Source organism: Scomber japonicus, chromosome 13 (genome assembly GCF_027409825.1).
Source record: "Scomber japonicus isolate fScoJap1 chromosome 13, fScoJap1.pri, whole genome shotgun sequence".
In the NCBI taxonomy this organism is placed as follows: Eukaryota; Metazoa; Chordata; class Actinopteri; order Scombriformes; family Scombridae; genus Scomber; species Scomber japonicus.
The window spans coordinates 16,721,049-16,746,274 of record NC_070590.1 but is presented as its reverse complement, the minus strand read 5'-3'; the positions used below and the strand labels follow the sequence as shown (position 1 = coordinate 16,746,274).

Genomic DNA, 25,226 nt, shown 5'->3' with positions numbered 1-25,226 from the left:
AAAGAGGTTAATTTAGGCAAACATGACAGAAAACATTCAGAAAATCTGGCGCATTAACAAAGACAATCAGGAAAATGGTTGTCACACTTAGACAGTCATACATATTCTGTAGTTAAAGCAGAAACATTACTCAGCCTTTCAAACTGACTTATAGAGAGCCAAAATCACACCCCACAATATATTTTTATAATGTACTGCAAGATATCAGATGTGTTTTTTTTTTGTTTTTTTTACAGCCGCTACTGTGAGTCACATGTCTACAACAAGGACTCATGGTAGCTGCAGTTGCTTTACAGTACGTCTTTGTAGAAGACTTCAGTCAGCCAATACATCATTTCGGAAAGATCTCTAAAAAAAAAAAAGAAAAAAAAGCTAAACTACATTGTGTAATTAAGGCTAAGAGGACAGAGGCTGGTCTCATGTGGGGCAGGACTTCAGCTCTCTCTTCATCACATGCAACGATACAAGAGTAACTATTGAAATGAAAATAACTGCAGGAAATACATGATCAAAAGTTAAAGAATATGAAATGCCAAATGTCTGGATAACAGGAGATCCCAGTTAATATTAATGCCATAAATACTCTTCCTTCAGTTCCGTACTGATGTAGCACTGAATGATTTCTCACAATCATAAGCCAAAAGGTTCTGACTAGTAAATTCTTGTTGACATTACTTATGATTGTTGTTCCATTTGGTGTTTATTAATCACAGGTAAAATATGGAAACAGGAAAATATGCTTAATTCTGCAGACTATTAATACAATGTAAATAAACAGAGAAAAATAAATGAATAATAAGTCAGCCCTCTAGATAGATATGGGATAGTAATGCATGTACAAAAAGGATTAGGATTACAGAGCAACATGGGAAAGGAGGCACAGTACATGATGGTGCATGGCAGTTACAGTGAAGCTTATGTAGACTATCTCTTTACTGTAAGCTTAAATATACATATAGCAGATTTAGAAATAAGTGAAGCCGCATATTCATTGAGCCTTCAGAGAGCTGCAGACAGCATCCTTGTATTTTTGCACGCAGATGTTGGAAGACATATTGCACTACACTTCATGTTGTTTCATGTCCATTTAAAACATAAAAAAGATCAATTATGTTTCTTTATTCTCTTAATTGTAAGCCTGCTTGATGTATACTCGCTTTACTGCAAAATCACAGTTGTTTATGATTACTGCTGTTTGCTTTACTCATTTAACATCAGAAATGCTTCAGAAACTGCTGATTACTGAGTGGGAGCTGACAATGAGTGCACACATGCATGGCCTTCCCCATTACTCAATTTTGATTTACGTGCAACTGTGGTATGTGCGTGTGAGCTTTGAGCACCAGCTGGAGGCAGAGAGGGGACTAGGTTTCCTCTCGCTCTGCCAGCTGGTGCACCTGTTCTGGATAACGTAAATTGGTGGATTGGTTCAGAGCAGGTTAAAGCACAGCCGGTGGTGATCACATTATGTATGTTTGTTTTATTTTTTATTTCTGGTCTTGTGTACGTTAATTTGTGTGTATATAACTGAACCTTTGTGTTTCAATCTTGACAGACTTTCTGCCAGATATCTTCTCCTTGTGTGAGACCACTTTGTTTTGTTTGTACGCCTTTGTGCAAATATACAACATGAATGTATTTGAATTTGCCAAAGGCTATGAGTCATAAATATATATTTCCAATTATAGAATGTATCCATTATTAAGTATATCAATCTGTTTGTGTAAATGTGACATTTTGAAGTGTTAGTGATCAGCAGGGGGCAGGGAAATCTAAATTAAAGCACAATCACAACAAAATTGTTCATGCCAACAAGAATTTATCTTCTGAATTAATAGGTATATTAGATGGCATCCTGGTTAGTCAATACTGTCTCTTTAAACCTGGACCAGAGGTTGGTGGATTACCCATGAACAAATATTGTAGGCTCACTTGAAACACATATGTCTTAACTAACTTTCAAAAAGCCAATTTTAAGGGAAGGGTGAGAAAAAAGCTGCTTTAATTAACTGTTAAGTGACAGTGTTTTTCTCATCTTCTACAGCCTTTCCCACCATTTTGCCATATGGGCTGTGAAAATGACAGCGGCTGATGAACATTCCTTCACTGCTAGATATACTTAGCCAGACAGTTTGAGGCAAATGTATCAATCTACAGATTATTAGACTGTTTATGCAGTATGGAAGTGTTTAGTTGTATGTGTTTGGCAACTTAATAGATAGCTTATAGAGTGATGAAATAGCCATGGGAAAGCTGAATTAATAATGAGCCACTGAGCCATTTTCATAAGCCATTTTTTTTTGTGCAAACAGTACATTTCACAACTGCTCAAGTGCTTTATAGGCAGACATGCAGTCCTCTATCACTCTCTAGTCCAGATGCTCCATGCGATGTCTCTATATAAGCAAATAGTTCCTTCCATTAGACTTACCTGGAGGATAACGCTCAATAACTGGATGGTTGTCCACCTGGAGTGTGGCATTGCCACCGCTGCGTGTGAAGCGCACAACGTGGTACTTGCCGTCATTTACTATGACAGCAGGCTCATCGATGGTGATGTCATCTGTCCCCACATTGAAGATAACACCAATTTTTCCTTGATCCTGCAGGTGGGAAACAAAGAACGAGTGTTTTTTTTTCATATATGTCATATTCATGCATAAAGAGCAGTTTGTGTATGATGCTACTTCAGGGTTGTTGAGACAGCAACCTTGCTTAAGCAGTAAAAGCAGATCTTTTGTGACATGGGCAGTATGTTTAGTTCTTTCTTTAGGGTACAGCAACATTCCCCCTCAGCAGCCGGCTCAGGTTTCCTGATGCGGATCACTCCTGACAGAATCCTGCTGTTTCTCTTTTGGTTCACTAGCTTCTCTCCCTGTCAGCCTCTCCCTGCTCCTGCCAACCTTCCTCAAAGGTCAAATCTGCTTCCCAAGCCAGCCTTTGGGCAGCACTAATAAGAAACATTGGAAACAAACTGTGTTGGATATCTGTGCCTGTCTGGACTTTGCACATCCACTGCCTTGCAGTCTCTCTAAATGCAGCACAAGGTCAAAGTGCTGATGTGGTTTTAAGCAACATTGTGAAAAACAGCACAACAATCAGCAGGGGCACAACATTACCTGTTGTATCCTCTGCTGACTACTGTACTGTTAACTAACTATGATGAAAATTACAAATAGTCACAATGCAGCTGGCTAGTCCTTAATTATAGTATAAAAACAGGACACATTTCAGCATTAAGTGCAGAGCAGTAAAGGTCAGCAAACCAAATAACAGTGCACCTTTTGGAACTCATTTAACAGGCACTCAAGTGATTATAAAATGAGTGTCTGTTATATAGTCTGTCTAACATGCAGAATAGCATGTTGTGCAGGAAGGTAAATCCTAATTACCATTATCTAATAATTATAATAAGTGACTTTTAGGCTGTGAAGTTTACCCCCACATAATTGTGTCTCAGCTGTGCAGGTCTACAGGGTTTTATTCAGCAGCGACTTGTACTATATTACACCTTCTTCCAGTGAAGCAGTAAACATTAAAATTGGTTGGTGTTTTATTGAAATGAAATCCTGCAGGTCATGCATGGCACATGATGTGCACAATATTTTTTGGCATTGCAGGCTTGATGTAAATATCTCCAACACTAGGTCTTGTTGCATAACTGTACTGAACGGAGGACAACTTTCTTCCACAGCTAATTCCTTGATATGTGCAAGTTAATATAAGTCATAGTTCCCTTTCACCATACTTCCAATATTGTATTATTGAGTGAAAGACCAGAAATTAATATATAAAGTCAGAAATACATCTTTTCTTGCCTTGACGGTGGCTGCTATTGTGTGAAAAACCTGTCTCAGAGCTTTTCTCTCACCCTGTAATTATATGTAAAATCCTTCTAGAAACCTTCAGAATTTAAAATAATTATTCATGCTGACACTGTTGGTGTTAAATACATAAATGTTAGGTGTCTTTAGAGACCTCGAACATCCCATTAATAATATTTAAAGCTTGAAGAGAAATGAACTTCTAACTTAATTCATAAGAATGAGCTCTATTTCCAAACTGAGTCTTCACATTAGAGGTCAGCAGAGTGTCTGTAGCTCTCTGAGATGGCTCTCACTCTGCAATCACCAGAAGTCTTCCTGTAACCAAGAGGAAGCAGCTCTGTCTGACTGATTTATGACACAAGAAATTCAAACATGTCAAAAAGAAGATGAAACCTCCTTCATGACAAATGTCTAACCACCCCCTTCATGAACCTGTGAGTTAATTGAAGTCAGTGGAATTATAGGTTAGTGGGAGTTAATAGGATTTTATAACACTGTAAAGTCACATTTTATGATGAAAAATAAACCACATTATAACCTTTAATCTATACACAAGTTATATTCCTTATATTGTTTGTAAGGAATGTCCGTGTCTACTTGTATTCTTAACATGCAGAGCTATTTGGTTGTTCAGGGTTTAATTACTCTTCCCAAGAAGTGACTCCATGAGTATTCATTTGGAAACTAAGGTCAAATTCAGTCCATGTCCTGGACAACAATTACTATCTCCGAGGCCAGAACAGTCTGGTTAAGGCTTCAACAGGGAAGTCGTTTCTATTTTGCAGTCGTAGAGCATGATTGCAAAACAGTCCCAAAGCACCTTTTGACAGCTGGCAAAGCAAAACTGCTGCTCTCCAGTTTGAGTAAACAAAAACTTGGCCTTTCCACTTCATTTTTTTTTCTTTTGCAAGAGGCTACTCGATTCCTGTGTGTTTTGGGTATGAAGCTGGTTAGACGGTCTCCCACTTAGCTGTTTTGACAAGAACATCAGCACTGTTGGAGGAAGCAGTTCCTCGGAGTATTCTCTGTTCCCACTGGAGCTTTCAGTGTGGGATCTCAACACTCAACTCAATTGCAGCCCACTCTAATTCATATTAGCTGAAAAGAATTCATTACAAAAAGGATGTGGTATTATTATAAGGACTGATCTGTGATGAGATGAGGAAGAGGGGGACATTGACAAATCTATAATGACACTCTGCTACTACCTTATATATTCTTAAAAAGAGCATAAAGTGGACAGATCAGCTGTGCTTCTCTTTGCTGAATATCATCTTCTCAATGCAAGGTGGGGGCTTGTCTTGATAGTGTGGGAAATACATAGACATCTTATCTTTCCTATTGTCACATGAATTATAAACATGCCCCCTCCTCATCATACTCAGCAAAGTGATAATGTATGTATGGCAAACATAAAAGGAACCTTGTAAATAAAAACAATAGTAAAATGTTTTTTTCCTTTCTTCATACAGGGGATTACTGGATGGAAATGACAGATCATTCTAAATCATAAAAAACAAACTTCAAACTGCTCCTCGCACTACAATGAATTGTTTTATTATTCCTTTGAACTGTTTCACATTTCCAAAGTGATCAAAGGCACCTCTTTTCTCTAAAGCAAGTCATATCTGAAAATATGGAGTTATTAATACAAAATGTATTTTGGCTGTAGAGTCTATGTGAACAATACTGTGCAACCGAAGGACACAGCATCAGATTAGTTTGAACATTTGCTGAATACAACTCGGTATGGAGTATCCAGAGAGAGAAGGTCTACCTGATTCAAGAGTTTTGTGTTTCCATCCCCGGATGTGAAAATGAGGCATGAAAGAAAACTTCCCTTTTCAGAAAACCTCTTCTTCTGGGTTGAAAGTAGCATTAGCCTCTCTAATGTACTCTCAAGTCAATACGGTAATGGTTTATTTCTTTTCTACACAGTAATTTGTCTTTGAAGCTGCCATCCTCACAGTTACCGTTTCTTTGTCCTTTTTAATGCTGCATTCTTCTGTCCAGCATGAGCTTATTTAGTATTTTATTTTAGTAGTTTATTTTGTTGTGTGTGGAGTTATCGGTTATTCAGAATTGCTCTTGAAATGATGCGTTTTTAAGTAGTGACAATCAGAGCTGTAAAGACTTATTCTTTTATAAATGATCAGTGAATGGAAATCTATCAGCAGACTAATGTCACCTTTCACTCTAATAGTTTTGTCTCATAATCAAGAGTGTTTTAAATACAAAGAAAGTGCTCTAGTCATATCAGGCGCCTAGATTTATCCTTACGGAAGAGCGTTGACCCTTCATTGCATGATTCACACCCTTTCATGAAGATCCAATATGAATATTCATCATGTTGTAGTTTTGACTAGAAAGCCTGATGTCTGAGGAAGATTATAAGAAGTGAATTCTCTTCTAAGACACCTCAACTGAAACAGCTAAATCCCTGCAGTACATAAAACTCATATATCATTTGTTTCCTTTACTATTTTCAACCCTCCCTTGAGGTTGGTGTTATTTTGATCAGTATACTGCTACTCTCTGTCTTCACCTAGTTTTCAAAGTGTTCCTGCTCTTCAATAGGTAAGCAGAGAAAGGAATGTGGAAAAAGATAATTATTAATATGCATACATAAATGACAAGAAATGACATGGAAACAGGAATGTGAGATATTATAATATGCAGTTAGAGATACCAAAAAAAAAAGGCGACCTCAACACCCTCTTAACACTTTTTGATTCCCCTTCACTGAGCAGTAATAAGATGTCAAAGTAAGCAATCAGTCAGGGTGCAAAGACTTGGCAGATCTTTTGAACTGGCTTTGCACACAAGCAGTGGCCTTTGTATTTATTAGCTACAGCCTGAAGCTGGCAAGGTCAGTTTCACACTTTTAAAAATGGAAATACAATTTAAATGAGACAGTTTGGAGAAAAAAAAACATCCAGGGGAGGATTTGCAGCACCAAACATGTTGAGTAACTAATAGGCCCAGCAGTCAAATGGTGTTATGGCAATTAATTGTAGAAACTGGCATATCATGTTGCGATAGAACACAATATGTTTCAGCTTTCTGTCTCGAAACTGTTTTTGGAAAGTAGTATATTATATCTTTCCTCTTTTATGCCACAATTAAGAAACACAAAACAGCAGCTTGAAATTGTGAAAGCAATTCTATACACTCAAAATCTCCTACGTGTCTGTCTGTCCTGGGGGAGGGATCCCTCTACTGTTGCTCTTTCGGAAGTTTCTTTCATTTTTTCCCCTTTAAAGGGAGTATTTCCTTATTTCAATCAAGGGTTTAAGGATTACGATGTTGTATTGCTATACAGATTGTAAAGCCCCCTAAGGCAAATTTGAGATTTGTGATATTGGGCTATACAAAAAAATTGACGTGACTTGAATGAACAGATTATCAGTTCAATTCAAGATATGCACTGAATGAATGAAAGATAGTTTAAAGGATGAGTGCAATGAGTGTGATGTCACCTATTATTCATTAAAATTAACTCGCATCTTAAATATGAGAATTAGACAATGCGGCCTGTGGGCAAAATCTGGCCCTGCAGCAAAAATATTTGGCCCTTTGATGAAAATAATGACTTTCACAGTTTACTGTAAAACTTTAATACCTTTTTACAAATTTACAAATAAAGTAAACACAAGGCTTTTGTAAATCCCAATTATTATCTAATATCCTTGTTAAATCTAATCCTGGCCTCACACCTATCATGCTATCCCAACAGTGAATAGTGCTGAAATGTTGTCTATTACCTCCTAGAAATAATTTAATAATAAAGAAATAATAATTTTAATATGTGAATTCACCAGTACTGGAAGTAGAACAGAAATGGTGTGTTGATGCCATTTTCCCCTCAAATACAATCCTAAACTGTGCTGTAAAATTTAAAATTTAATTCTTAAATTAATTAAAAGAAATGAACATTAACCTGTGTTTTCAGTATACCGATTAACAACCCCCCAATGACACAATCCTGAAAAAACCTTCTGTCTTGCACCTTAGAATAAGACTCTGAACCATCACAGTATTGACAGAAACAGGCAAGAAAAAATAATGGTGATTGATCAAAAGGTGTTAAAGGTAAAATATACACTTTTGTGCTGTCTTTATCTATTTTCTGTTTATTTTTACAAAAAGATGAATGTTTTTCTTTTCGCCTAACACATACATTTTTCTTTTTTGGCTGTTTGCGAATTTCCCCAAAACATATTTTAAGACACAAGAAATATGATGCATTAACATCGCTCACTGATTTCCTCCATCATTATTTGGATAATTGCGGCATGTAATCTACAAATTATCTTGCTTTTGCAGACAGAGTGGACACATTTCCAGTGTTCTAGCTAGCTGCCCACCTCACATTGTCCTGATTTTCAGGAGGTACGGATTTTAGGTTTTATTTTTTTGTTTTTGCACCTTAGAATAAGACTCTGAACCATCACAGTATTGACAGAAACAGGCAAGAAAAAATAATGCTGTCTTTATTATCTATTTTTTTTAAAAAGATGAATGTTTTTCTTTTCTTTAACCCGCCTAACACATACATTTTTCTTTTTTGTCTGTTTGCGAATTTAGCATTGAAAATCATTTATGGATCTTCAAAATGAGATAAGTTCTGATGAAATGTATTAATAACCGAGGTAGCTTCAGAAAAATGAGAGATGCAACAACAAATCATCTATAAGAGATAAACTCCAGTTGCAGTTTTCATCCTGTGCTTTGACAACAGGTGTGATTTTAATTATTACACCACTCGCAGACGCTTGACAGACCTCCCCTCTGGTTATCATCATGGCACATCTGTCCTGTGGCTACATGCTAAAAAGGCTGATTTTCCCCCCAGAAACAGACACAGTTGTTGGCAGCTGCTGAGGAGTCGCTTGGTTCCACCGACAGACACACGTGTGTTTATCACTGGAAAACGTCTCTCAATGTACTTGTCTTGCACTCTATTGTATCTGTTTATTGTGGTCATAATTGATTTGTTTCTATTTTATCTCAAAATTTGGACTCACATGAATCAGTAATTCATACAAGCTGTGACAAAATCTGTGTGATATTTTGTGGGCCAAGATAGAATAATAGCACAGCCAATTTAAAGCCTTAATAGACCACAAGAGCATGAGAGGTTTATATTATATTATATTATAATTATATTATTATTATTATTATTTACAATTGTAGCATCAGTAGGTACTAACAAGCCTAATATAAGATTGTTTGCTCACATCTCCATCAATATATCTGGGAAACAAATATGACATTATCACCACTATTATTGTGATCTTCTCCTTTTCAGGGTCATAACACTTGCATACATGCTGCTTTGAATGTTTGTATAAAGCTCAAGTTTAGTTACATGACAGAGCCTTAATATTTAAATATGACCTCAACAAAGTTTTGCTTGACTTTGTGTTCTTTTCCCCACCAACTTCAAAATAAAGTTGAGATGAAAACCACTGACTGTTCACATACAGACACAGGAAATATTATGCATTAACATTGCTCATTGATTTCCTCCATCATTATTTGGATAATTGCGGCATGTAATCTACAAATTATCTTGCTTTTGCAGACAGAGTGGACACATTTCCAGTGTTCCAGTTAGCTGCCCACTTGACATTGTTCTGATTTTCAGGAGGTACGGATTTTAGGTTTTATTTTTTTGTTCTTGCACTTTAGAATAAGACTCTGAACCATCACCGTATTGACAAAAACAGGCAAGAAAAAATAATGCTGTCTTTATTATCTATTATTTTATTTTATTTTTATAAAAAGATGAATGTTTTTCTCTTCTTTTACCCGCCTACATACATTTTTCTTTTTTGGCTGTTTGCGAAAGTCAATGAAGAAGTTTTAAAGTTTAGCATTGAATATCATTTATGGATCTTCAAAATTCAAGATAAGTTCTGATGAAATTTATTAATAACCGAGGAAGCTTCAGAAAAATGAGAGATGCAACAACAGATCATCTATAAGAGATAAACTCCAGCTGCAGTTTTCATCCTGTGCTTTGACAACAGGTGTGTGAAACTAAAGCATCTGGAAAAAATGTCAAAGATTTTAATATGTATTATCTATGTGTATGCTTAAATCCCCAAATTTGCCACCCGTCCTTACTATGTGCAGCTGAAGATAGTCTCCGAGCCCATGGGTGCTCTCCACTCGCACCAAAATGGCATCCTTCTGCTGACTGCTGAAGCCCACAGCTAAACGGTCAGCGCGGGTGCTTGGCCGCTCGTTGGGGGCCCATGTGAATGTGATGAGAGCGCCTCCTTTCCCAAAGATGTATGTTGTTCCAGCTGGAAACAGAGGCAGAAAAAGAAACATGAGGAGAATGACAGTACTCACAGAGATCAAAAAGTACTTTCTGAACTGTGAACAGGTAGTATTGATTCATGAAACACAACTGCGTCATTGGGCATTGACATTTTCTAGATTTGAGCTTGAGATGCAGCTAGTGATGTTCAAGGACATCTATTCAAACATTGTTCGATTTTCTTTTTAAAGCATCAACATCAGCACATGAGATTTAGAATTAAGGGCACACCAGGAATAAAGAAAGAGAGATTTATCTTCACTCTTTATGTCACAGTTAAGGAGCCTAATTTACAACGTATGATGCAGCTTTACATTCACAGATGTAAACCAATAGTAACAGCTGAGCATCACAGCAGCATCTTTAATTTTTATGATGCCACATGGCTCTTAAATCACATCACTGTTACTACTGAGGCAGGTCTTCTTGGTCCCAGTTTGGACTTTAAAAGAGTGAGCTTAGTCATACAATTAATTCACAGGAATCAGAAAAAGATGGATAATAAACAAGGACATTTTTGAATTTTTATGAACAGGATTTCACATTATCCAACAGAAAAAACACACCACTGATTCTCTAATAACAAGGCACCTTATTATTTACTTCCATTAGTGTTTGCCTGCTCTCATCATCTCAGTTGCAGTACTTCATCTCTACATCAAACACCATCTACAGTAATTACAGCACTTATCAAGCTATTAATGTGTGTGCATTGTTATTTATGAGGATGTCCAATTTATATATTTTTACCCTGTATTTATGTTGTTGCTGATACAGTTTGTATAGTTGTCTGCGTTTTAACAGATATTTGCTTTTTTATAGACCCTTTGATGAAATATAAAAAACTAAGTGATTTATGTGAAGTGACTGTTTGAAAAGCATTGATTAAGCCCTGATTAATATTCATCCACCTACTCATAAAGTATCCAGCAGATGAGTGGCAAAGCAATAGTGTCTACTTAAACTTTTATCATGCGAGTTATTCCTCTGCACTCAGAAGGATTCCTGTCTCCTTGAGATGAATGACGCATATTTTTGTTAATTTATCATTTACAAGTCTTGCAGCTGAGCTACCTGAGCAAATCCATGCAGTCTTGAGTTTAAATCCATTTGCTGATCTGCAAATCAGGCAGCACTTCACGTCATGATGTGTTCTTAACCTCCAAGACACCTCAGATTGTTAATTAAATATGCATTTGCACAGGAAAACAGAGCTATAATAGATTTCTTTCATGAAATTTTGAATAAGATCTAAATTACCTTTCTCGGGGGAGATTATTCGTTTCGACAGTAAGGATTTCATGTGCTGAATGCAAATAAAGACATACCTCAATCCTCAGATTAACCTATTGCTACAAAATTGTACTTGTCAGATACATAGTCATTATAAACCAAGATCTAGCAGGAATGACCTTTGATAGTACACAGGAAATACATTATTCTGTGCTTGCACCTGGAACATTGGTGTTTCAGTTGTTTTTCAGTATCCAACCCTCTTAAGTGAAGAACAGAGAAACTCTTGAGACAAAATTGTAGCTTCAATTTTCACGGAGTAAGAAGACTTAAGTACTCTTCTGCTCTGTGTAATGAGCACTCACAACAAAGGTTTCCTATTGACAGGAACTAACTGCTGGTTGGATGCTTTCTTAACATTAAACACTCACTCCAAAGGCTTGAAAACACCTTGTACTGACTTTGCATTTAATTAAAGGCCAGGTTCTCTGAAGGGTGTTTGTTTCAAACCATATTATTTCTTACTGAGCTAATCTTAATTAATGTCTGGGATTTGCAGTCAAATGTGAGCCGGTGACATTAGTTACATCAAGGAGTCTCAGTGAGTGGGCTTTATTGGTTTCTTCCTTTGAATGAATGTTATCTAGATCTGGCCTCCCAGCCTGCCCTCTTCTTTGCTCAATGAAATCACTTTTCTTTCTGTTTGAAGGAATTATGCGTAAAGATCTCTATGCTTTGTACAAAGGGTAATGGATGTTTGGAATTATTTTTCAATTTACATGCTTACTACTTTCATACTCCTGGGGAAGGGCCTTAATATAAGGTATGGACACAACATCATGAATCCACAAACAATGGTATACAATCAATTTCAATGCAGCCTTGGAACAAATACTATTACTTTTGTTGATAATATATGTTTCAAAATAATAAAATCAATTGCAATAACACAACAAACAAGAACAATCTCAACAAAAATCAGACACGCAAAGCTTCACATTGGTGGTATTTGTTGAATGGCTTCAATGATGCATGGCATTATGGCATACAACCCTTGATTGATGATTTCTCACTGTTGAAACAATCAAGTGGGCAAAGCCATGATGTGATCATCCCCCATATTTGGAGACCCCATTTCACATTTCAAACTTCCTTATGCAAAATAGTTTTGAACAGCAATTTCCAAGGACACTTAGGAGACTCAAACCTCAGGCCCTTTTTTAAACCTCATTTGGGATCTCTGAGTAAGGGTTGGTCTTAGAGGAAGATACTTTTGAACATGACAAAACTACTAAAAAAGCACACATGAATTTATAACATGTTGCACATGTGTCATAATAAGTCACATCATATTTAAAACACAATGTGATACATTCACATAGATGCACATTTCACTAGTGAAACCATGTCTTTCATATATTTAAATGATGTAAGACTCTTGAGGTAATTATGTCTTCCAGTGTTAAAACAAATGTTTTCCCTTATCAAGGAAACTCACAACAGCTACTGAACATTGAAACTGTAGTGTTTTTGTGTAGTGCTATATGCAGAGAGAGAGAAATAGAGGGTGAATCAGAGGTAACATGCATTCCTGTAATGGGCGCTATAAAATATGAAACCCTAAAACACCTGCAGAAACACATGGAAGCATTTGTTGTACACACATATGCAGTAACTCCTGAATTAGTCATAACTTTACATGTAAAGCATTTCATTACTCCTCTGTGCCACGCTGTTCTGTCACCTCCTATCTCTTCTTTTTCTTCGGTAGACCTGCATCAAATAAAGCAGGCAGTAAATCACTCTTGTTAAGATTATTACTGTAAGTGTCACAGTTCTCTCCCTTGAAGCGGCTCTCCTCGCTGTGTGCCAGCTATGTCATGGGAGCGCTCTTCTCTTCTCTCATGGCCATACAATACATCTGTGCTTGAATAATAGGGCTGCCTTGGAGATTCTCTACTGCAAAATGTACATCGTTATGACTAGAGAGCCTTGATAATGAATTATACTTATACAGGCATTGTAATACTCGTGGTGCTATATCATTTTTGAATATTAAATAGGTGTGATAGTATATTCTCTATAAAAATTTGAGTTGTGAGCATTTTAAAGCTCTTTTGTTGTTGTCACACATTATAGAGGTCAGCAGAATCAATATAGTGCTGTTGTAGCCTTTTACAGACATTGTAATAATGCCGATGAGGCTCACAGATTCCTATAAAGCAACCATGTCTTAATGAATATCTGCACAACAAATGCAACATTATGGATTGTTTGCTTGCACCAAGATTCATACTACCCACTCAAAGCGTTTTCTTTTGTGCTCTCAGCCAACTGAATACGCAAAGGGATGCGCTTACATGCTCATAGGACTTGCAAAGTATACTGAGACACTAGTGATAATTTGCATCACACCTACTATGACAGTAGAGATGTGAAAAGGTTCAAATGCATGCCCAAGCTTGCTGTTGTAAAGAATGGGAGAACTCCTGTGGCCTGTGTGAGTGAGGGAGTGAGTGAGTGAGTAGTCGCTCCATTAATATTACTAATCATGATTTTGGACTAAGAGGCTGAAAAAATAATCATGAATCATAGAGAAGACAACTACCATCAGCTGTAGCACGGTAGAAACAAAGCAGGGACACAAACAGAAAATTACTCATACTCCTGAACCCGTTTCTGATTATTACTGTATGCATCTCACTGGCACACCCAGAGGTGCTATGCCCATTCAACTTGGGGGGCCCCTTCAAATATATGAGATTAGATGGCTTGTTAAATCTTTAAATCTAATATGTTTTTAATTCTCAATAATAAATGTAAATTTAAATAGTAAATAAAAATCACTTTTCTGTATGCTTTTATTTGTGTATGAACACTGCCTGGAACACACAGTGCCATCCCCCTGCACCCCCCCCCCCCCCCTCTGTTTAGGCTACTTGGTTCCTTCCAGCTGAAAAGCAAAGACACTAGTACGTGAGTAGAGTTGAGCTCTTACTATTCCTTTATTGTTTTATTTATTATTATATTTGTGTGTGATTATATTGTATTTTAATAACTGTACAGCACTTTGGTTCAACTGACGTTGTTTTTAAATGTGCTTTATAAATAAAACTTGACTTGACTTGACTTGACTTGACTAGTAGAGACACGTTATTATGGATCCCACTGCTTTTCTTGGCAAGAGCCATCCTATTCTGCTTCTGATTGGCTAGTACTTGTTTTCTTCATTACATGTGATGGTTAGGTTTAGGCATGAGGAGTGAGATTGTTTAGGGTTAGGGGTATCCGACAAAGCCAATTAGAGGCAGAGTAGAATACTCAGAAGCAGAGTATGGTGGCTCTTGCCAAGAAAAGCAGTGGGATCCATAATAATGCATTAAATATGCTCAGCTGAGTACTGTGGAGGTCGTGTAGAATTGTTGCAAATTGCAGTTGTGTTGACTGCAGTGTGAGCTATGAATAACCAATCTAAGCTCAAAACGTCAAACAGTATGACTTAAATGATTATGTAAATGACTGAGAGCTTTAAAATGTCCCTATTTAAAGTGACTTTAACATTGTTATAACTAAAACCCACAGGTAATTAACCAGTATTAATTAATTAGTGTTAGCTTTTTGCCCTATGCTATTAGCTAAATGATTGTTTTTGTTAGAATTGTCAAATACACAGCGCTGAAAATGGGAGTTTTTTACCAGTCAAGAGCTAAATAAGTGTTTCTTGTTTTCTTTGCATTGTGAAACTGTGCACCCTTGTAACAAACTGACACCCTTGAGTGCATATATGGCTGTATATACTTGTACGTTTTTTTCACAGTCAATAAACAGTTGTGAATGGCCTGCAAGCTTCCAGTAGGGCAAATGTGTCTCAGTGCAGTAGAATATACAGTCTTAGAGCAACAGGGACACTTTACTGGAGCTGATCGATTAAGAATATAAACTCACATGAATCTCCAAACTGTTTGGAAGAAATGGAGAGTTATAGAGAGATGTTAAGTTCGGATTTTTCGTCTGATTTATGGCATCTGGAGCGTGCTTCTTCCACGGTCTATTAAATAGAGCTCAGTGAAATGACAAAAATGAATAGTGCAGCCTAAAGCCTGACAGAGAGGACACATGGTTTTCAAGTTAAAAATATGGTGTTCAAGCTAAAAAGTGGCATCATATACTTAGTACAGTGAACACAAGCTTTAATCAATCAAATCAATGACATTCGATCAATTAAAAGGCACACTGAAAAACAAAAAATAGTTGCACAAGCAGCTGGTACACACAGGCTTCAACTATATTATTGGTGAAATTTCTGTTTCTGCTCCAATCAGTGAGATGTATCCAGACTGTCAGTTCTGAAATTTAACGTGTGCAGTTCAGAGTGCCTCAAACAACCTCCTTTTTGTGTAACAATGTTAAAGTTTTCCTCCACTCAACTTTCATATGATTTGGGTCATGGTGAGAATGCAACGACTCAAATGCAATTCTGAAATGCTGCATGAATTCATATTCCTATTGCTTAAGTGACAAAGACATTTCCCACAAATGCACCAGAATAGTTTTTTATGACTAGAAAAGAAGAACACCTTGGGCATAATGTGTCTTTTTGTTAACAGCTTTTCAGATTTAAGCGAGGACAATCATTTTTAAACCATTAATAGTGGTTAAAGGTTTTGCCAGCTGTTCTTGCTAAAATTACCTCATGTTTTGTGGAATTTTTTATTGTTTTGTTCATCTAACATTCCCTGTAACTGTATTGTACATTACTCAGTGATAAGACAAGAAAACAACATGCCTTTATTTGTGGTATTTAAGTCCACTTTATGTCACTGTGACAGTCAAATCCGATTTTTGAAATCCCAAAACATTAATATTCTAATGGTAATGGAAATAACTGCAACTGCATTAGACTGTTTTGCACGCTGGAAAAAATTAAGACTTTGAGGACTGGTAGAGGTTTTATGGAAAATGATGATATGTAGCAGCCAGGCACAGTCATTGTTGGGGAGTTCAGCTATTGGTTTCTATGGAGCACTTCTGCTTTAATGTTTATCATACGTTGAGTCATACATTTTACTTTTGAAAGGTCTCTGAGAAGGTGAACATGAAACAAGACCTAACAGCATAAATCTGACAAAATCTTCTCTACAGTATGTGGTTTTATTCATAGGAGGAAGCCTCATTTCATAACTTTGTCTGGTCAGACGGGTGCACTTTCATCTAAAAAATGTTCATAAGATGGGGAACAGTAACACAGACACTGTGTTCTTTGAAAAAAATACAGCCAAACAGCAGCAAACAATTATGTATGTTCTGCCTTACTGAGAAAAACATGACACTCTGTAACTGTCCGTGCTGGTGTCCATGTATTATCTATCTACTAAACCTCACCTCTGTCCATTAGGGTTCATTTTTACTGTGGACTGTTGTCAAGCTCCTGTCAATGCTGGTCCCTCACCATCATCCCCCCCTATATACTGTACATTTACAAACATACTGAAGGCTAAACTGCTTGAAAAAACACAAACACAATTTTTTTCTTTTTCTTTCTTATGATCTTGTTGAGTATTTTTCTCTTTAGATGCAGTCTTCACAGCAGGTCATTGATTCTATAATTTAGACATCTTGTCTTTATCAAGATAAAGATTAAGACCCTCTTTATTGTCACTTGTCAGTACTTGTTTACATTGAAACTAAATGTATCCTCTGGATTTGACCCATCCTATACACGAGGATGTTGACACAAATATTTATCTGACATAAACAAATGATTGGTTCTTGGTTTAAAGGCTTTTTTCAACAACAAAAAGCTCACCATTAGTTTGTTTAGAGAATCTTTATTTAGAGGGCCACATGCTGATGATGTATGGACTAAACCAAAATTGTGTCATTTTTCAATGATAAACACTGAATATGGTACAGAGAAATTTTTTTGTATCTAATTTGTATTAAAAAAGTAAAGATTTCTATGTGCCCAGCTAATATGTGGTATTTTACATCTGACTGTTGAAACTGAATGGTATGTTAATCTAGAAGAAGCAAAGGCATTATTTGTCCAATGTGCTGTTGAAATGATATAATAAAAATGGTTCCATTTTGTTTGTTTTGAACTGTGTGACACACTCTTAAGTAAGATAAAAATAGATATTGGTTTAGTAAGAATGGATGGTACATAAAGACTGAGTTGGCTGTTCACATATGAAACATATAAATTAGCCAGTTATCTGGAGAAAGCCTGGGAGAAGAAGGAAAAAAGTGCTTTATCGAGACAATCTGTAGATACTGTATGTGTTCTTTATGTGAATGGTTCATCTGGGATTTATGTTTTGTTTGTGTTTCTTTTCTTCTCCTTTTTTCCACATTCTTTATATATGCAATACCAGAAGATGTATGTTTTGTAAAAGAGACTCATAATCCCTAAAAGCATGGGACAAATGTTTGTAATGACACAGAAATAAAACAAAAACCTGCCTGTGGACTGCTGTAGAGAATTTCTGCTAAGATTTATCAATGTTTGTTTTATTGCCTGTGTGTGTGTGTGTGTCTGTGTGTGTATGTTTATGTATGGTTGTGTGTGTAAGTGTATGTGTGCGCAGGCCTTCCTTCAGGGTTTTGTAATATGTGACCTAGAGGAACTATCTGATAGACCGTTTCATGCTCCTGTCTGTTTCCCCTTTCCTTTCTACGGAAGCGTATTGCATTCACTTGAATGGGGTAATTTTCTTTCTGAGTTTATAGAGGGCACTCAAAACATTGGACACATGCTCTCTTTATTGAGAGCTCGATGTAATGGAAGCAAACATGACCTGCTTGTTTAGTTTAATCAAGTTTTACTTTGACCTGGATTTAAGACACTGGGAGATTGTAACTGGACATATGTGCGGAGCAGGAGTCACCATAGATGGGAGTCAACTGGCGGTTGGCTGTTCTCATGAAGTATCTCGATAATTCAGAGAAAAAAATTACCATGAAAAACAGAAAAATAACTACCCCGAAAACAGAAAAATAACTACCCCGAAAACAGAAAAATAACTACCCCGAAAACAGAAAAATTACTCCAAAAAACAGGGGAAAAAATAGCCAGAAAAACAGGAAAAAAGATTAGTCAGAAAAACAGAAGAGAAATAACTACTTAGAAAAATGTCTACAATGAGACAAAGGACAGACATAGTTTTTTCAGGTTAATGCATTCTAGTAAGGATAACAAACATCATCAGAACATTGAATTGTGCTCAAAGATATCATCATTAAAAGGATCTGACCACTTGAGATATCTCTCTGGAAGCATTAGCTGCTCCTCGCCTTGCCACAACCAGACAATTCTTACACCAACATGGGGACCCTGGAGAATGAAGTGCAGCAGATTTTCACTGATTGTGTTGAACATGTGGGTGTGTTGGGAGCACGATGAAGGGTCAGCTACAGTGCAATCTTCCTTGCATTCCAGTTGAGAGCATATGAGGTCTTTGGCAGAGAGGGTCATGGCATGGGCAAGCTCTTTCATGGTGAAGTGGTTTAGGGGGTTAGTTCAACAGAACACTGCACAGTACCTGCTTTGAAACAACACATTTAACAGGCACGACTAGTTGAGGGTAGTAGCATGAAATCAAAACACCCTCTGACTTAGCACAGAACTGCAGGGTTGGAATATGAATTGAAGAAGACAGTAAGTACATTAGTTATATAAAAGGCTTCAAGTTGGGATTACGCTTCCCCTGATATGAGAATTCAATGTGCTAGCAGTCTTGATAGTTTTTTTAATTATCTGGTACACTTATGTAGGATACTTTGTTTGGCATGTAGAAACACATTTTTAGAAACAAGATTTTAATTGCATAGACCAATATTAACATAAAGCTGCAGGTTTGTTGTGATTGTGATCACTCAAAATAGTGGAAAGTAAAATGGTGGATTAAACCGTTTAGGCAGTTAAAGGCTTTCTGTGGCTTTATTTGAAGTATAGTTGAGTAAAATGCAGAAAGAAAGTGAAATGTCATCAGTATAGAATTTTTAAATAATCATCCTCATGTATATTTCTACTGACATTATATCTCCATCAAACTGTCTGGTGCTGAGACACAATGGAGGTCCTAAAATGAGAACATTTGAACTGGAGGCTTGTCATATGTAATTAGGCATGAATCATCATATCACGTCAGAAAAGGTGTGATTTGCTAAATTCACACCTCAAAATCAGTATTTATTAAGATTTCTTTCACAAATTGCACAACTCTGTTCTTATCTAGAAGTATTCATTCAATTACCACTGATTCTTCTTTTTCGCTTGCTATTTTATGACCTGGATAATTGAGACTCTTCATTTACTTCACAGACATACTCAGATCATTGTGTTTTCATTATTTGAGCTTGCCACATATATACTCTGACTGGTACACTGTAACAATACATGCAATAACCTGTGTTTAGCATGAGGAGTGTGAGGCATTGCAGCAGGGTAGGTGGCCTATAAATAGCCATAGCCCTGGGGCCCTTAGAAGTCTTTGGCTAGCCTTGACACACACACATACATACATATGTTATATTAAAGCAAGTGTTCAAAAAATAATGTTTGGTATGAAACTGACTATTATTAAGGTAAAAGCTGTATTTTATTGTTTTTTAATGAACAAATGTTTATGCGTCCATGATGATAGCTAAATAGCCTGGTATTATGGTGAAAATAGTGAAATATTAACCAGTGTCTGTTTATCTCTTCCACACAGCGCATCGTGACACTATAGACAAGACTGGTGAATCATGAGTACCATCTGTATCATTTACTTTGCAGTAAATTGGATTCCTTGCTCTGAAGCACATACTTCAGAACAACCTACAATAGAAAAATCTACAATAAAGGTAAATGAAAATTTCAGTCAGTTCTTTGAAGTGTTTTTTAATAGGACTGTTTGATCACAGGCTGCGTTGGGCCTGTAAAAGCCTGGTCCAGAGTGATATGGCTATAATGGAGCAGATGTAATTCATCACATTTTTAGCCCTTTTACAACTGACAAAACTGCTGCAGTGAAAAAAACACTACAAATCCATTGGGCCTCATTTTGCAGGACATAAAAGTGAATCTTAGGACAGAAATTTCAAAGTGCAACATAAAACTGAGCAATGACTCTAGTGTTGGCACTTTGAGGGAGCCAATTCAAGCAGCATTGCCAATTTGATGTAAATTGTTGAGGATAGGTTATTACTTTATATCCTTTCGTTCAACATAAGTAATACTCTGTCTCATAAAATTGCACAGATTATCAAGACAGAGTTTGTATGAAGTTAGAAAAATTCTTGTTGTAATGACATTGATGTCTATTTGAAATGTGACAAACATAATGCTACTGATGTTAGAGGATCTTGAAAAGCAGCACGGGGAAAGGGCAACCACTACTGATACTGATGGGTTGATAAGGGGTTTAATGATGCACAGAGGTTGCAGCACATATATAGTTAGTGAGGGATCCATTATCTGACTATATGTCACAAGAGAGTCCCCAACAATAACAACAATGAAGGAACTACAAAGACCTTTTTACCTTTATAATGCTAAAGCTTCTGATACACACCTAATTCTTATTATTTCTGACCCTTGATACTTGAAATCACAGCAAAATGATGCATTAGTGGGGCAGCAAATATCATGTTGGGAATCTTGGAGGGAAATTTCTTACCATGGCCGCCTCTGGTAAGAAAAGGCATCCTGTTGATGGCAATAGGAACAGTGCCATGCTTATTGTGGAAATGGTGGACATGGTGCGTGGTGCTGAGACTAGAAGACACACGTGCTGTTCCAGTCTGGATGGGGAGCACAGTAAGCAAGGCAAACCAGAAGGCTAGTCTTGAACAATAACTTAGGCCCATGCCTAGGCTAAAGCCTGACCAGCTGTTTTGCTGTCCAAGCACAGGGGTGGCTGCAGAGAGTCTGCCCATGTATATTAGATCCACATGGGCCAAGGAGAGACGACTTGACCACGCTTTGGCCTCTGACAGTTCAACTTGAAGACAGCAGGGCATCTCAGTGACAATCTGGGCCCATTTCATTCATAATCCCTTAGTTTAGTTAGGGATGATTGAAAAATATCGTTTGAATACGTGAAAAAAACGTATTTCAAGAAAGCAGTCAAAATCCAGTGTTCTAGTTCTTGTTAGTGAAAGGAGAGCAACTAACTTAACATGTTTGCCATGAGAAGATGTCTACTGCACAGAGAAGTCAGCCTTAATACCTCATTGAAAACCATCCCAGGGAACATTTTTTTTCAGAAAGAGAGCTGAGTGTTTCCAAAATGCAGGAAAGATACACATCCAAATAAAGAATGGAGACGAATCCACTCCTGAAATTTCAAGCAGGCATATTGCTCGACCATTATATCTAGGCACGAAAAGTGGCAGGACGGAGCTTCATGTGATAAGAATTCTGATAAGAGTCTCCATCGCCCACAGGTAGAGCTGGAGGGCAGCTGAGCCTGCCCGCTAAGAAGAGTGCCCCTCCACCGCAGTAGAAGACATAACACCCGTCCGTGGGAAACTGGATCATTTCATTAAGCAAAAAGGACAAGAAGATAAAAATAAGCACAAGTGAGGAAGATGCAGCGATGAATTGTGATGCAGGAACCAGCGCTTTTGTTCCCCTTTAGCCAGGGAAAGAGAGCAGAGATAGGGAGGGGGAGAGAGAGAGAGAGAGAGAAAAGAGAGAGAGAGAGAGAAAGAGAGAGAGAGAGAGAGAGAGAGAGAGAGAGAGAGAGAGAGAGAGAGAGAGAGAGATCTGCAGCAGCGCGGTAAAGGGGAACATCCAGAAAAAAATAAATAAATAATTTCTCAGCAGCTCCTCATTCACTCCCTCGCAGGCGCAGCAAATCCAGCGAACGGTAACCTCTGGTGTGGCAGAGATCCACCAGAATGCAGAAGTGTTTCTATTTCAAACGCACGTATGATCCTTCCCTCATGCTCCACCTGCTCAGTCTCATGCAGTAAAGATTACTGCTGCATTCCCTTCACTGCTGCTGCTCCTTTTTTTCTCCCCTTTATCCTCTCCCGTTACCTTGTCCAGATCTGCTGCTGCTGCCTCTGACTGAGGATGGTTAACGCGACAGCTGCGTGTGTCTGTCTCTAGAGGAGGGCAGGTGATTCTCCTCAGATGAGATGGCTCAGATGGCAGAGAGAGACTAAGACGTTGCCTTGGACTGCTGCAGCAAAAAAAATATGCTAATTAAAAACACCGTCGTATCATAATGAATCCCGGATGGATGAAATTCCTGGACAGCCTGGACCCCTTGCAAAAATAACCTTGGTTTGCAGTTGTGGTCTAAAGGCGAGAGAAAGGAGCTCTTCTGAAGGCATACTGTAGTCAGAGGCTCAGATCCAGCGAGGCACAGCATGTGCCTCTGTGTGTGTGTGTGACTGTGTGTGTGTGTGTGTGTGTGCGTCTGAGAAAGTCTGCGAGCAAATGAGTGAGGAGGGGAGGGGGGAGGAAGAGGGTGGGTGAGCGATAGCAGAAGGGAGGGAGAGACAGGAAGAGACGGCAAGAAGAGAAAACAGGCAGCCACAGAGCAAACACACGGGGAAATAGTGAAGCAAGAAAATGGGCTGTGTGAATAAATACATGCTACAGATTCACAGCGCACTTGGCTTGCAGGTCCTGGCAGAAACACGTAGGAATCATACTGCAGAGGAGGAGCCTGATTTAGGTGAGCTGTCAGAGCTGTTACAGAATGAACACAAGGGTATAGGTATGGACGTGCTCCTAACATAAAGAGCTATAATAGGCATCAATGATAGAAACATAAATACCTGTCAAAATGATACAATACAGCCTACAACCTCAGGCAGAGGAAGCTATAGTGGATGGTTTGTGATCCATTTCGAGGAAATTGAGAGCCTACATGAAAATTCAATCTCAAACCTCTCTTTTCCCAGCATTGCATTATGATAGCTTCTCCTGTTTTTACACTCCACATCAATTTGCTCTAATCCCTTTGCCTGTTTTCACCTCATATCTGTATACAAGTCACCTCTCTGTAAGAGAGCGCAGTAGCACTCTGCTCTCATGCTGCTTAACCATGCAGAACTTATTCCTAGCTATGACTGATCTGAGTTCAGAGGTATTCTGACACTTTCAGAGCTGCTCAGGGTTTTTGGGGTTGGGAAATGTGATGATAAGATGAATTGGAATATATTGACACTTCAGAGTATGAACACATTATCAGGAAAGGAGAGACAAAGTGGGGAGGGACGGGTAGGTAGGTAGAGGAGATGGAGCCAAATAGAAGAATCCGAAGAGAGAGATTGCAGGGGGAGAGGTAAAAGGAGAGGAAGAGAGACTGCGGCTATATCAACTAAATCACAGTCGATAGAGATATCAGCTGGGATTGCCTAGTTGGTTGAAAGGACACGCATGGAAACAGGAGGACAGAGGCAAACCATGCAGCACCACCTCTCATAGTGACAAGAAGTCGACGCAGGCCATTACTCAAGCAGGGTAGGGGGTGGGGCGAGTTGGGGAGTGAGGCTGATTGAACAAAAAGAACAGAGGAGGGGTGAGTGCATAACACTCTGGAATGGCAAGTGCCCTAAGAACATGTACGCGTTCATCTGCTGGTATCCTGAACATAAATAATTTGGGTTTTTTCCTCATCTGTCCAATATGAGTCGTAGGGAGGTTTAAATGCTTTATGTGCATCATCTTCTATATGTTCCTGAGTAAATATTAATTCTGGCAGCTTAATCAAACGTACAAAGGCCATGATGCAGAGCACTGCCTGGCTATACCATTATAGACACATTTACAGTATAGTCATCATTATGTAGTGTGGGAATAAACCTCTGGTGACGTCAACAGAAAAGTCAGTTTCAGCTGACATCTAAGGACAGTCAGACAAATAATTTAAATCTAAAAATTCTTTACTATATTTGCACGGAATTGTGAACCATAATGTTATTTCCAGTAACCGTCAGGACTGGGGAAAAAGAAGTTGGAGTGGGATGATGATTTATAGCCAGTGACTTAGACTGTCAGGCTATCCAGCATATAAACATCTTTCTCGGTGGTGATGATATCTTGGTGAGAGCTGTCTAGAATGAAAGGATTGCATTAATCAATTTACGTGCTTGAGGGTTGCTCGACATGATGAAAGCCACGCTATCTGGACAACAAGACAGGGGAGGATGGGTAAGGCAGTGCTGATTGTAACCTTGTGTTGTCCTTGGGTATTTAATAAGTTGAGCATCCCACACAGCGTTTTCTATTAATGCACACCTCACAGGATACACATCAAATGTGAATTTGATGTATGATGATATATTTGATGGTGAGCTTTATTATAAAATGAATTGCAATAGACCTCCCATAGATTTACAAATGCGATGACTGCCGTTTATAGCTGCTATTTCTGTGGTTCCAGTCTAATAAACCTTTGATTTGCATTTTTACATTTTCCTACAGGCTATTTTAAACCTATTTTCCCCACTTATAGAGCAGTTTGGCAGATCTTTGGGAATTTACATAATCAAATTATTTTCACATATATGGAATAAGATACAGTATATAGACTATGAACAGATAATGTTTAAATTTCTTTATAAGAAAACCAAGTCAAGGAGTTCACAAACTTGCAAATGACATGATGTGAGAGGACGTGTACAGCGTTTTAAAGCCTTAAGAAACCTAAATGTGCACTGTTTGTTCTCAGGAGGATTTGTGAGAGAAGATTTTTCACAGACATCCAGTCTCGCCCCAGGGGGTAAAGTAGCAGGATTAATCATAGCACTTTCAGATTAATTACTCATAATGCGAGCATCCTCTGAAAGGCATGGCCTGCAGTTGTGATGTTTGGTTGATTTCATTAGGC

At 37.9% G+C, this 25,226-nt stretch overlaps 1 protein-coding gene across 1 annotated transcript in view; it reads right to left on the bottom strand.

The window, feature by feature from the left end:
* Window positions 1-25,226, bottom strand: part of nrxn2a (neurexin 2a) — a 97,438-nt gene that overhangs the window by 7,113 nt on the left and 65,099 nt on the right. The window contains exons 15-16 of the mRNA XM_053331014.1: window positions 9,960-10,141; window positions 2,432-2,603 (exon numbers count right to left, since the gene is read on the bottom strand). Of these exons, the coding sequence (XP_053186989.1) occupies window positions 2,432-2,603; window positions 9,960-10,141 (354 nt within the window). The remainder of the gene's footprint in view (window positions 1-2,431; window positions 2,604-9,959; window positions 10,142-25,226) is intronic.